This window comes from Dendrobium catenatum, unplaced genomic scaffold (assembly GCF_001605985.2).
Source record: "Dendrobium catenatum unplaced genomic scaffold, ASM160598v2 fragScaff_scaffold_1593, whole genome shotgun sequence".
NCBI lineage: Eukaryota > Viridiplantae > Streptophyta > Magnoliopsida > Asparagales > Orchidaceae > Dendrobium > Dendrobium catenatum.
In genome coordinates, this window is record NW_021320055.1 from 524,653 (window position 1) to 539,053 (window position 14,401).

At 32.4% G+C, this 14,401-nt stretch overlaps 1 protein-coding gene across 11 annotated transcripts in view; it reads left to right on the forward strand.

The window, feature by feature from the left end:
- Window positions 1–13,716, forward strand: part of LOC110104295 (guanine nucleotide-binding protein alpha-2 subunit) — a 38,096-nt gene extending 24,380 nt beyond the window's left edge. For 5 of the 11 annotated variants that reach the window (XM_028700797.1, XM_028700799.1, XM_028700795.1 and 2 more), the window contains 6 exons: window positions 4,400–4,534; window positions 12,262–12,355; window positions 12,437–12,496; window positions 12,576–12,655; window positions 13,170–13,343; window positions 13,415–13,716. In XM_028700797.1, coding sequence (XP_028556630.1) covers window positions 4,400–4,534; window positions 12,262–12,355; window positions 12,437–12,496; window positions 12,576–12,655; window positions 13,170–13,343; window positions 13,415–13,442 — 571 coding nt within the window. In that variant the 3' untranslated portion in view covers window positions 13,443–13,716. Of the gene's footprint in view, window positions 1–4,399; window positions 4,535–12,261; window positions 12,356–12,436; window positions 12,497–12,575; window positions 12,656–13,169 lie in introns of all 11 variants that reach the window. The other 6 variants (XM_028700801.1, XM_020833328.2, XM_028700796.1 and 3 more) reach the window with 2 other exon arrangements.
- The last annotated feature ends 685 nt before the right edge of the window (window positions 13,717–14,401 follow it).

Here is a 14,401-nt window from a genome sequence, read left to right on the forward strand (position 1 = left end):
ATATATATATATATATATATATATTGAATGTTGAATCATCCATGTGTTACCTTCCTGGTTGGACTTCATTTTTAAAGACACGAAGTTCGCTGTAGGCTGGACAATATTTCATTTCTGAATACTTTTATAAATATTTATCTATTGGATTAACAGGAGGATGTTCTTTATGCCAGAGTGCGGACAACTGGTATTGTTGACATCCAGTTCAGGTAGGAGAAGCTATTCAGATGTCTTCGCTTTGCAACATATCTTCATACCTTTCTCAATTACACTTGGTTGGCTGACATTCTTTGTTTACGTTCATTCCTATGTATAACTGAGTTTGAATTTAACTCTTTTTTAGCCCAATCAATTTAAAAATAAGAAGGGCAATTTTGTGTATATCATCAAAATCTCTGCTATTTACAAAATTACCATAATCATTTCTTTTTACAATAAAAATTCATAACTAAACTATTAACTCAATATTTTTAACAATTTCTTAATGATTTGGTGGCAACACAAACAAATACATGAGTACGGTAGTTTTTTTATTTGGTTTGAGTGGTTATTTATATATAGACTTGATTTAAAATATACATATATATATATAGACTTGATTTCAGTGGTATGTACGTTATTTTTTTTTCAAAAGAAAAATATGCTATTTTTGATCTATCCCTTTTGTTTCTAGCCTTTTGCATTAATCCTATAGCTCTATTTATAGTGCTGATTCTTCCACTCTCCATTGTTTATGCATTTATTATCTCTATTTTCTTTGTGATGCGAATATTTTCACTTCAATGTTACCGTTATCAGCAATCCCTGGCAATTCCCTATGTCTACTTTACTCCAGCTTGCAAATTAGTGCCTTTTTTGTCATCCAACTCACATATCCATGCAAGATAATATACCATTCTTACTGCTATTTTATCAAGGTTCTCGGCGGCAATGATTTTTTATTTTTTCAAAACATTTTATTAGTTGCTCACATCATTTTGCCAGTTTATATTAGTAAGAAAGCTTTTCTATATATGTATTTTTTCTTTAACGAATCGGGATAGTATTTGCTGGGCTGTTTATGTTGATGTTTGATTTATTGTGATATAAAACATATATGAGTTATCATGCCTCTAGGGACTGGCACTAATATTCAGAATGCAGTGGACTCTTTTTTTCTGTTTATTTTGTCGAACCAGGATCAATGACCGGTTTAAAAGGCAAACATTTTGTCTAAGCCTGTTCATTGGGAGGCTAATAGGTTACTATTTGGGACTTTGATATCCTACATCTTTTGTTATCCCACCTCAAATCTTCAAACCTGGCCACCATGTGCACATGTTGGCGTCAGTGTGGTTTAGCTCGGGAAGTTGGATCGGATCCACTTTTATTTCTATCTTTTTCTCTCTACCCTTTTTAATTCACAACATTAAGATGCCTGTGATGTTAAGGATCATGATGGATGCTTATGTGCCTAATATTTATATCAGTCTAAGGTAGCTGAAGGGGATCTAGGATAGAAATTGCAAAGGATAAGGGAAATGAATCCTTTTGTAAGTTTTTCTATGCCTCTCTGTGAAGCTACACGTGTACAACCACAACCACATCTATCTCTTTGGTATTGGATGGGGAATTGCAAAGATGGGAGGAAGGCAGATGGAGATCAAAGGCATGCTGGTTTCCAAGCACTTGAATAGAGACGGAATGAGAGGTAGAGATGATGGGTGGTAGCAACAATTGCTTGAGTCGCTCCAAAATTTTCTATCTCATATATATGAAAATTATCAGCTTCTTTTTTAATTATTTATTTTTGGATTTGTTAAATCCATTCAATCACCAATTGGTTATGCAATTAGATCATCGACATGCTAGTGTAGATAATATTGCATTTCACCACTCTTCAGGTTTTTTATGGATGTATTTTTTACCAGTGATTCTAACTTCTAAGATGTATTTTGTGCTCACTTTCTTCATTTCATTACATGGTACTCTTTGATGCAATTTAGCAAGTCTAATTGGAGGCTTCATGATGAGGTCATCGACAGACGTTATCGATGAGTATATCAGCGCAGGAGTTGAGATCGATGGCTACGATCCACAGTCTTTATTTTTGATGCTTAGTCTTTATTTTTGATGCTTAGTCTTTATTTTGATGTTTTTATGTTTTAATTGCTATTTACGGATGTACCCTTTCTGTTGAGTCTGCTTGAGTGGTAGCCCCAGGGGCATATGAGTCATTGTATTTTTATTTCCTTAGGCCTATATATTGTGGCCTCATATATTGTATTGGATGATGAATCTCATATATTGTATTGGATGATGAATTATGAATGAAAATTTCAGATTTCTGGGCTTGATCTCTTATTGAGTTCTTGAGAGAAGAAACCCTAGGAGCAATATCCGTCAACCTTCGGAGGATTCCAAGGTTCGCGGCCCTGATCTTTTCTTCTTCCCCTACATCCACCTCCCCTCCTAGCCATCTACCCGCCAGCCTGCCCAAAACCCCACTGATAGGAAGTGCTTGTATTCACAAGCAATCCTAACCCAAATCAAGTATCAAATAAAGAAAAACTGCTGTCCACAGCAGGAAAACAGCCCAAACCAGAGAAAATCTGAGAGAAAATGTGGGAGAAACGTAGGAAAAATAATTGCAAACACTTTTATTTCAATAGAGGATTAAAAGCACTTGCAAGATACAACTTTCCTTCAATTCGAGAGGAAGGAAGAACTCTCCAACGATCTCCGGCAAAGCCAAGAGCCCAAGACAAAAACTAGATCTCAAAGGGAAAACTCAAATTCAAGATAACCTAACCTCCCCCCAAACTCCTCCTTATATAAAATTCATCATAAAGGACCATTACAAACTTCCTAAAAGAGCCTTACACGTTCAAATTTTCCCTCCTAAAACCCCCCTCACGTGCTCACGCGGATTCGCGGCTTCCGCCCGTCTCTCGCGTCCGCCTCGCGTAGCAGCGGACCGGTCCCTGTTGGACCGGTCCAGCCGGCCCAGGATGGGCCGGTCTAACACCCACCTTCTTCTTTTTTTTTTTTCAAAACCCGAGCCCCTTGTCTCTGTCCACCGACCTCCCCTTGACCGCCCAAGCCGCCGCCACAAGCCCAGCCTCCGGCTATGCCACCACCTCCCCTCTACCAGCCAAACCCGCCGGCCCCCACTATCTAGTCTCCTAATTTGAATTTCAAATTTCAAATTTCAAATTTTTCAATAATTACTTTCCTAAAACACCTTGCTATTTAGGAAAGAATCCCTGTTGGCATTCAATCTATTTTGAATTTCAGACGCCTTATTAGAAAGTTAAAACCCTATTAGGAAGTTACCTTAATTTAAATCAAATCTGAAATTAAAATCAGATTTGATTTCAAACACATTAACTCCATTGGGGACCACATACAACGAATCTAGACATGCTTTCCCCTTCTCCTATGGCCGGCCCCCCCTCTTTAATTTCTCTCTCCAATTAAACCCAAATCACCACTTAGTACCCCCTAATCCTCTCCTAAAACCGCCGGCCCCTAGCCCTAATTTGGGGATTTTGAATTCACATTTATTTTCCCTCCCTCTCTAATTCGAAAATTTGAAATTAAAATCAGATTTTCTTTTTCTAAAATATTTCTCCACTTCTCACCCAACTCACATTACCTCTACCTCTCCTTGCCCAAGCCGCCCCTCCCACGTGCCTCTTCCCTCTTGAATTCTCAACCCTTCTTATGTTTGAAAGCCAAAGAAGAAGACAACATCCTCCTTCCTTCTGTCCAATAGTGTATGGTCAATCATGAGTTCGATCACGGCTTTGTTTACAACGCACAAGGAGAGATAGACATCTTCTGATCCCCTTTCTACGAACCGGTTTGGGAGTACGACGGTTTGGTGGAAAGCTACGTCAACCGCATCATCTATTGCCTCGCCGAGACAATCGAGCTTCAACAACCCAAAGTACCGTGGACTCTCATCGAGCATCCCACGCCTCCTCCACCGCCGGCTACCTTTCTAATAACAAAGTTCCTCGGCTCCCTTTTCTTAGTGGCGATCTCAAGTCTAGCGTGGAGCATCTTCATCCGCTAAACCCTAGAGTAGTTGAGTGAGAAACCCTTCAAGGTGAACCTCTCATTATTAAATTGCGGATTTCTGTTATAAGTCATTACATTATGATTGCCTTTGTATTTGATTAAGAGCGTTTGGGTTAATCTTCATGTACTTCTTTGTCTAAGCAAGTGGAAGGCTGCGAATTCATAAAATCTTACTTTGATTTGACGCATACTTTTATATTGGTTAATTTTTATCAATTTCTCTTATTAATCTCTCGTGAACTCTGTGCATGTAACACATCACTTCAAGTGTTGCATATTTCTTATCAGCATGAAGTACTAATCTACCCGTTTACTGTTTAAAAATGTTGTGCAGCCCTTTTGGAGAAAGTAGAAAAAGTGGGGAAGTTTATAGACTTTTTGATGTTGGAGGTCAGAGAAACGAGCGGAGGAAGTGGATTCATCTATTTGAAGGTGTTACAGCTGTAATCTTTTGTGCTGCAATAAGCGAGTAAGCCTACAATTTTAAAAGCAATAAACTATTTATGCATTTGAGTTAAAATTATCCGTCCATTCATATACACATGCTTTGTTTGGGGGTGGGGACACATGCATACACATGCACACAAAGAAAGACATACATAGATATTGAAATATACATAGGCACATGAAGATAATTATGATGTGTAGATCCTTTCAAATGACCTAGAGTTAAATAGGCAAGTTATCAGTGGTATTTCAAATGTAGTCTAATTTTTTATTAATGACATTCGTGGGATAGAGTGGGCTTGAAATGACTTGTATATGTTTCCATTAAATCATTATGACAATTGATGAGATTTGGTTCGTAAGTAATTTCATGGTATACTTGAAAGATCAGAGAACATAAAAGTACAATTAGGATTAGCATGACCACTCTCCTCTTAGAAGGTAAGTCTCTCTCTCTCTCTCTCTCTCTCTCTCTCTCTCTCTCTCTCTCTCTCTCTCTCACTCACTCACACATAAGCAGTCATGCATGCACATTATCATTAACCTTTTTCTTAACTTTTTTGGGGTAGGTCTAATGAATCATCTTCCAGTCCTGTATTCATTCATGTTGAATGGTGCATGAAGTGCTAACTTTGTCTTTAACAAATTTTTACATTTTTTTAAACCATAGCATTGCTATCTTTGTTTACCCTTTCTCCATCACAGGCCTTCCATATTAATTCTATTTACACATATTATTGATGAAGCTTCTATTCTCCATTGTACATCTTGAATCTCTAAGTCTATTTTTGATTACATTAACTCACACTGGTATCACTTCTATGGTGGTTGTGCTACATTCATATTATCGTCTCTCACTTTACATAATTTTACTAATCCATCTTAATTCGCCTTTCTACAATTCAATTTGACTATTAATAGCTTTTTGGTTGCCCAACACTATAATACCATAACATGTCTAACTGAAATTGCACTATTTACGATATCATATAATACTCAGGCCCTTTTCCATTTAAATCATTTTTTTTAATTGTAGATTATGCAATCATCAATATCCAATTATTTTGCATAATAAATTCAAAGTATTTGAATTTATCACAGAAGGATATTAATTAATCTTTTAGCTATATATATATATGTTCTCAATTTCTGAACCCACTAAAAAGTTCCCAACTTTTGTTTTATTAATTCTTGCATGAAAAATAAACATGAGTGCAAAAGCTAGCGCGGAATGAAAATTGCACAAGACTCTAAATGGATAGACTCAAATTTCAGTCTATAATAAGATTGACTTGGCTACATCCATGACCATATAGAAGTATCACTATAATATAGAATGGTACATCAGAGTTTTAGTGGGAGAAGAATAATAAATGAATTGTTTTGGAGGTCATACGTAGTAAGCAAATAGCACACCGTCAGTTGCAAGCTTAATAGTAATATTTGATGTAATTTTACTATAATTGAAAATATTTTTTTGACCTCAGTTAGTTCTAATATTAGTCCCAACTCAATCATACATATCGTAAATTACTATAATTTGCTTGTTGATCCATATTTTTCTTTTTATTGCCTACCAATTCAATTCTCGGTGGTCTCTTCATTTCTTGCAATAATTTTTTTAATCCTCTTAGCAACAAACTGCAATCTTTATTATTCTAAAATTAGTAGTGTTAACTATAGCTTCATTTAAGGTTGTGAAAAAAAATTAAATTTTGTCGTAAAAACTATGCAAACAAATGAGACATCCACATCACCCTCCAACCGCCAACCTCCATTCATTGAATTCCCACCCAAATATTGAAATTCAATATAAAACCCCAACCAATTTGATTTTGCTTTCATCAAATTCTAAATGGATGATAGTGACATGTGCAAATGTGTGGGTTCAGTAGTTCATTATTTTTGTGGTAGGTACTAGATTTATAAATGTATATGATTTGTGTGGCATGTTTGTAATTTGTCCAATAAATTTTAAGGTAACTTGAAATTGATTTCTACATAAATATCAGGCATTAAAAATTATACCTTATGTTGTTTTAATCCTTTTAACAATAGAAGAATTTTTTTTTATAAATTAAATTTATTTATTAGTTGAGGAAAGAAGTGATTATTAAAATAACACATAATAGGCTGATATGATTAGAGTAAATAGTACATAGATTTTATTTGTCCTCTTGTATCATGACATTAATTTTTAAAAATCTCTTAATATATTTTATATAGATGTAAATATGGAGTTGATAGATTTGATATATGTGACTACTCATAATAAGAGATAAGATGAATCATTTTTTAAACCTAACATGAGTGAGCTCTATTTTAGAATGCGTCTTATTTTTTAAAAAATTGTTATTCTTTTATCTATGAAAAAGTTTATCGGGAGCATTTTTCTTTCATTGTGGCGTATTATAATTTATAGATTATATTAAGCTACAAGAAAAATGTCATGCCATGCATAACAAATGGTGATAATACATAATCCAAATAAACATATTAAATTGATAAATTATTATGAAATATGATAATAGTAATCAAAATATTTGACCCAAACTCGCCCGACTTAAACCCATCCAATTTGACCCATTTATTATATAGATCGTGTAATTTTTCTAAGATAGGTATGACATACTTAACCCAAATATGAGCCATTTAACCCATTCCTGACACATTTAACCCAAACTTGAATGATGATTTGGTCAATTCCAAGTCGATATCAATTTTCGGGTCAACTTAAACTCAAGCTAATAATAATTGGGTCAACCCAAACCCGATTATCATAGTGAGTTTAAAAGGAAGTTTGCATTATTAGTTTTGATTTACTATATGAGACATATTAAAATGGAAATTTATGACCTTTAATTGTGAAGTTATCAATCATGTGGATATGATAAAAGGTGTGCACTCAATAATAGTAAAACATTGCATTTTTGTAGTGATATTTTAAAATTAGTCATTATATATTGTAATTGAATGGTTATGATTGTACGGAAAATAATTCATTTTGCATGATATTTTTTATTTAAAATATGAAATTATGTATTTTATTATGAGGTTGTCCTTTAATGAAAATAATAGGCATGTTTGATCAAGTCTTATAATTTTTTTTTATGCTTAATTTATTGATGGAAATTTATGACCTTTAATTGTGAAGTTATCAATCATGTGGATATGATAAATGGTGTGCACTCAATAATAGTAAAATATTGCATTTTTGTAGTGATATTTTAAAATTAGTCATTTTATATTGCAATTGCATAGTTATGATTGTAAGTAAAATAATTCATTTTGCATGATATTTTTTTATTTAAAATATGAAATTATGTATTTTAACACTGCCGTTGCCAGGTCCCAAGTCCTGGATGAGAAAAGTGGAGGGTTGCGTTAGGTAGTCGACAGCCAGCGTAAAACTTGTCGAACAAAAATGACATGAATCCTTTAAGAAATTGTGTTAATGCTAGGGCGTCCCCTGGAAGCGGCGCGCTGTATGGCCTGAATACTTAGAATTTTAATGTAATGAAGTTGTAAGTCATGGTTAAAACCATGTAATAAACTAAAATTCCAATCATCACATTCATATAATAATTTATCTATTTTATTCTTTTGAATTATATTATGTATTATTATCATTTATTTCATAATAATAATGTAGCGATATGTAATAAATTAGAGAATAAATAAATTTAAAAATTATATTATTTTACTGCTTCTAATCTTTAAAAATATAATAAAAGTGATAGTAATATTCTAAAAGAATCCAAAAGCTTAAAAAGTTTGAGAGAGCTTTTTTTTCTTAAATGGAGCTATCTAATTGTTTTGATGTTTGAGAGAAAATTTTCTCTCATTGCGTTTTAATAATATGTACATGGATATGAGAACAAAATAATTATTTTTAAATTGTTATATAACATTTAATCCTTAAAATATTACAATAATATGTTCTTTTAAGAGCTCATGTATTGCATGGGGTTATCTTCTTGTACCTTTTTAAATAAGAAATGCCTTTTCTGCTCATTAAAAGAATAGCTAAGTTTAGAAAATTTGAGAGCTTTTTAAATGGATATCTTTTATTTTGAAGTATTGGAGGAAAGTTTTTTGGTCTCATTCTGATTTAATAATATATATGCCTATATATTATAGATTAATTTAAGTCTTTTAATAATTAAGATAAAAAAAATATTTCTTTTGTTAGACTAGACCACACAGAGCTTGGGGTGAGGGGAGAGATGAATTGGGTGTTCAGTGAAAGGACTTTGAACTTTTGAGAAATTTATCAATTCAAACTCATTAAAACTAGAAGTGAAAGCTATGAATGTAACAGTTACATTAGGACTTTGAACTTTTGAGAAATTTATCAATTCAAACTCATTAAAACTAGAAGTGAAAGCTATGAATGTAACAGTTAAATTATTTAATCAAATGCGCAATAACAAATGTAGGAGATCTGATCAACACAATATAAATAAACTAATATAATGAGTTTACATATATTTTTCATAATATAAGGTTGTATATTAAACTATTAGTTGGATTTGAATCATTGATAGATATGATTTTGAGGTTATTTCATGAGAATTTAAATTAAAAAAATATTTTTTATTAATAAAATAAAACATTTAAAAAATTCTAAGAGGGCCAGCATTTTAAAATGACGCTCTCTGATTGTATGTGGATGTAGAAATTTTCAAATTAGAATCTTCTTCGAACATTATGGCATAATGTTTGCTATGTAGGTATATCTCAATTTTCTGTTTTTTTTTCCAGATACTTGGCATAATATTCACATCATCAAAAGCTATAGATATGTCTTATCTTACACTGTTTTGTCATTTTCATAACTTCTTGCTTCCTTATTCTTGTTGTTTCTTTTCTATTTAATCTTTCCATCTTTTAAAAGAAAACATTAGGGGTTTCAATGTGTTGGTGGTTCGGGTGCAGGTCTGATTCTAAGTTGGAACTGACTCTAAGTTGCTTAATCTGAACCCGACTCATTTATCATACAAGTCAAAATATTTGACCCAAACTCGCCCGACTTAAACCTCGACCAGTTGGACCCATTTATTATATAGATCGTGTAATTTTTCTAAGATACGTATGACATGCTTAACCCAAATATGAGCCAGTTAACCCATTCCTGATACGTTTAACCCAAACTTGAATGATGATCCGGTCAATTCCAAGTCGATATCAATTTTCGGGTCACAACTTAAACTCAACCTAATAATAATTGGGTCAACCCAAACCTGATTATCATAGTGAGTTTAAAAGGAAGTCTGCATTATTAGTTTTGATTTACTATATGAGAAATATATTAAAATGGAAATTTATAACATTTAATTGTGAAGTTATCAATCATGTGGATATGATAAAAGGTGTGCACTCAATAATAGTAAAATATTGCATTTTTGTAGTGATATAAAAAAATTAGTCATTTTATATTGCAATTGCATAGTTATGATTGTACGTAAAATAATTCATTTTGCATGATATTTTTTATTTAAAATATGAAATTAAGTATTTTATTATGAGGCTGTCCTTTAATGAAAATAATAGACATGTTTGATCAAGTCTGATAAAAAAAAAATCTATGCTTAATTTTGTTAGTCAAGAGGAAAGTCAATGGTCTTAATGATATCTTTAGGAGCTTAAAGATACAACAAAAACAACATCAAACTTTTATCCCTCTACGTGGGGTCGGTTACATGAATTCTTTTTCTCCATTGCGTCCTATTAAGAGTCAAATTCTCATTTAAAAGCTATTATTATATCTCTAATTCTATTATTTCTTACAACTTTTACCTTCAACCTCTTATCTATAATTACACATACATCATTTCTAGTATGACTCCTTCGTAAATATCATAGTTTAAATTCTAAACTATCAATTTCTTTAGGTTTTTCTCCTACCCATTTAGTTTCTTGATACATAAAATATTTATCTTCTATTAATTTCATTAATTTGTCTTTAAGAAAACTTATATTCCAAATTTCAGTTATAATTTAAAAAAATTTTGACAAGGAGAATGTGTGGATGCAAGTTCCATTTCTAGCAGATTTATTCTCATTTATTTATAGAAATAGCAATCCACGTGATGTGTGGATGCAAAAAGAGGACAATATTTTTCAGATTTATTGTGGCCAACTTCTCATAACCTCATTCATGATAATTTGCTACATTTTAAATAGATTTTTTATTTTACATTGCCACGATTCATCTTAAATAAGAAAATTGTACATGCCACGTTAGCTAGGGGCTTTGTTGGGTTCAAAGGAAGATGATATTATGAAACATCACACATAGAGAGAAATAATGTTTCTCATAACTGCAAACCATACATAACAATTCATCAAGATGTGGCGGTCTTTATCAACCGTGTAGGTTAAGAAAATATTTTTACAATGAAGATTCTCAACTCTAATGATATTAAAAATCAGATTGGCAATGATCACTTTCAACTTGAATAGAAACTCATTCGAGTTTATATATATAAATTTGGTGCTGAGACTTGCTTATTTAAACTGGGCTTGCTGCACCTTTGTGGTATTTAGAAGCAAAAGTTTTCTTTTTTCCATTTCTCCTCATTTAAAGACAAAAAATTTACACAAAAAATAAAATAAAAATGTAGAAAGTTTCATTTCAAAATTAAACTCTTTAACTGCATACAACAACAACACAACAACAACATCAAGCCTTTGTCCCACTACGTGGAGTAAAAAATTTATTTGAACTAAAGCTTTTCTTAAAGAATTGATTTCTCACTTAGAAGTTTGGAAATGAGAAATTTTGTAATCTTTTTGTTATGATCCTCTCTCCATCTCAATACCTAATTTTAAATTTGAAAAATTTAAAACCAACAATTTGAGTAAGTTCTCTTCCCTTGAAACAGAAGTGATTTTCTTTCTTATTTTGATTTTATGTATCGTATATTGAATATAGATGTATAAGTATTTAAATTTATAGATATAAATTGTTGATGGGAACTTAAGAGGAATATTTTAATTTAAGAGGGAACTTAAGAGCAATATGAGCAGACATTTTTTTTCAATTAGTTTTAATAAATGATATGACTTGCGAAAGTAAATTTGATTTCAAGGAATTTCTATTTTAATTTTCTTTTTGACTATGAATTTCTGCAATACTGTTGCCTCCTTGCTCATGAGTATTTCGTTAAAATCAAATAAGTTACCATAATTGAGGTTTAGTTTGAATGATTTCATTTTATTTGAGCAAAGTAAAGAATCTTAATCGCAATTTATAGGTATTCATTGATGAAAATTGTAAGTGTACCTGATGAGCAACCAGATGTTCATTGAAATTAATTAAAGTTTAATGTTCAGACTGTTTCAATGGCAAGTAATGTTGAAGGTTCTGTTATGCTGGATTTTCATTTTGTGGAGCTTGATGGATAAATATCATTAGAAGGAAAAATGCGAATGATAAAATGTGGTCACTTAAGTGGAATATAGGGATCATACCCTATGTTTTCCCCAATGTCTGTGTCTTATGATTGTTTCTGTGATTCATTTTGTGCATAATATAAAGTTCAAAAGTTCTACAGTTTTTTCTTTCTGGTTGATATCTAAGCTAAATAACATACATAGATAGGAAGTTTATAGATTTATGTTTTTATCTTAAGAGTTATTTTAAATTTACTAAAATTTGTATGAAATGCATTATCTTTACTCTTACACATTAATTTTTGCTTCATCTATTTATTCAGTTGCGTGGCATTATTTCTGTCCTTTCAGGTATGATCAGACACTTTATGAGGATGAAACAAAGAATAGGATGATGGAGACAAAAGAGCTTTTTGACTGGGTTCTCAAGCAAGCTTGTTTTGAGGTTTAGTCATGGCTTCCTCAGATCTGCTTTCATATTCTTCTGTTATTTAACCCTTAACCCTTTCCTGTTTGTTTCTAGCAGAAAACATCATTCATGTTGTTCCTAAACAAATTTGATATATTTGAAAGAAAGGTGCAAAAAGTGAGTATACCACCAATAGTCATAAATCGTTCAAATGCTTCTGTACAAGTTTCTAATATGATTCGATGTCTTCAAACAGGTCCCCTTAAATGTTTGTGAGTGGTTTAAAGATTATCATCCTATGACATCAGGGAAGCAGGAGGTTGAACACGCATATGAGTATGTGCACTTCTGCTTATTAGCAAATATTTGTAACAACTCATTCCTTGGTCCAGATTTTTGCATTAGAAAGCTGGGTTGCTATCACGTTAGTTATCACATATACTTGATTAAAGCAGCTATTTCACGGTCTGTTTAGGCCAGCTTTTTTATTTATTTGCTTTTTAGAAAGTTGATAGCTCTATTTTACTTCAACTTAATCTGATGGTGTAGTGGCCGTACGGAGGTTATAGTTTGAGTTTTTCACACAAAAAAATGGCTGCAGATTTTACAGAAACTGCAGCCACCCCTAGGGGTGCAATCGAATCAAGCCGGCTCGCAAGCTGGCTCGAGCTCGATTCGGTAATGTGGGCTCCGAAAAATTCCATTTTTTAGGATGTGTGATCCCAGGGGAATTTTCAGAAGGCAGATTGAGTTTTAGATAAGACACTACCCAGAGATTTCGCCCTCATTTGGTGAGGACTTTTTAATCTGAGTTCTGGTTTCCTATAGGCGCTCTCATCCTTCTCCTTAGGTTTGTTAAGAAGAAATTTGAGGAACTCTACTTCCAGAGCACGAAACCGGATCGAGTCGATCGAATGTTCAAGATCTACAGGACAACTGCCTTGGATCAGAAGCTCGTAAAGAAAACCTTCAAGCTAGTTGATGAGACCTTGAGGAGGAGAAATCTCATTGAGGCTGGCTTGCTATGAGTACCAAATCTACAGTGTTATTGGTGTGCTCTTTTAACACTCCATTTGTGATTCTTTTTGCTTGCAGCTGTTTTTTGTTCGTCTTTTGGGCTTAATCTTCTTGATAAAGCTGAGGTTACAATGCTTTCTTTTGTCTCTCGGCCTCTTTGGATAAAGAGAAAGGAATATTACGGCATTTATTATTATTTTTTTATTTTTAACTTGTTATTTAGAACAAATTGGGAAGAGATTTTGAACTGGGCTAGTTGTTATTTGGATTCTCATTGTTCTTTGAGCTGTTGTTTGGGCATTTCCTATTCAAGTCTCATTTGTAATATATGAATAGTATGCCAGTTTTTAAATTTGTAGTTCAAATCATGTTTATTGGAAGAAGATTGTGTGATTTATTTTGAAAATTAAAGTGCATATCTTAGGGTTTGTTCAGTGGCAGAGCCAGAAAATGTATTTAGGGGGGTCTAAATTATTATTATTTTTAATTTTTCTTCAACTTTTTTACATCCAGACTTGAGATCAAAATAGTCCGTTTTTAAAATGATAAAACTTTGATAGTGAATTAGTTTATTTTTTCCTTCAAAAATGACTTCCAATCATCAAATCATTTGATTACTGTTAGGATGAGTTCAATATATTAATTAAATACGTGATATTAAAAATTTCATTGCACAAAAATAAATCATAAAATCTCTTTAAGATCGAATCAATACAGGATTAAGCTAATATCAACCAAGAAAAAAAATATAAGTGAATAGAAAATTAAATTGGTAGTGATTTGAATGGATGGTCGATTTTAAATCTCTTTTTTGTGCTCTTTATTGGACATTTAAATGTCTTAGATATATTAGAATTTGGCGATCTTAGGCTCGTTGGATTTGTCTCGTCTAGCCGCTCAATTCGACTATAAGTATGTCATGTTTGAAAACCATTTGGTAATCCAAATTATGGTTTAAACCTTTCAAATATGCTTTGAGTCTTTGATTTGGAGTCATTTTGGTTCGGATTGAGTGGAATGTGGTGCTGTTGGGTTCGCATTTTTGAGACGTTCAGTTCGATTGTA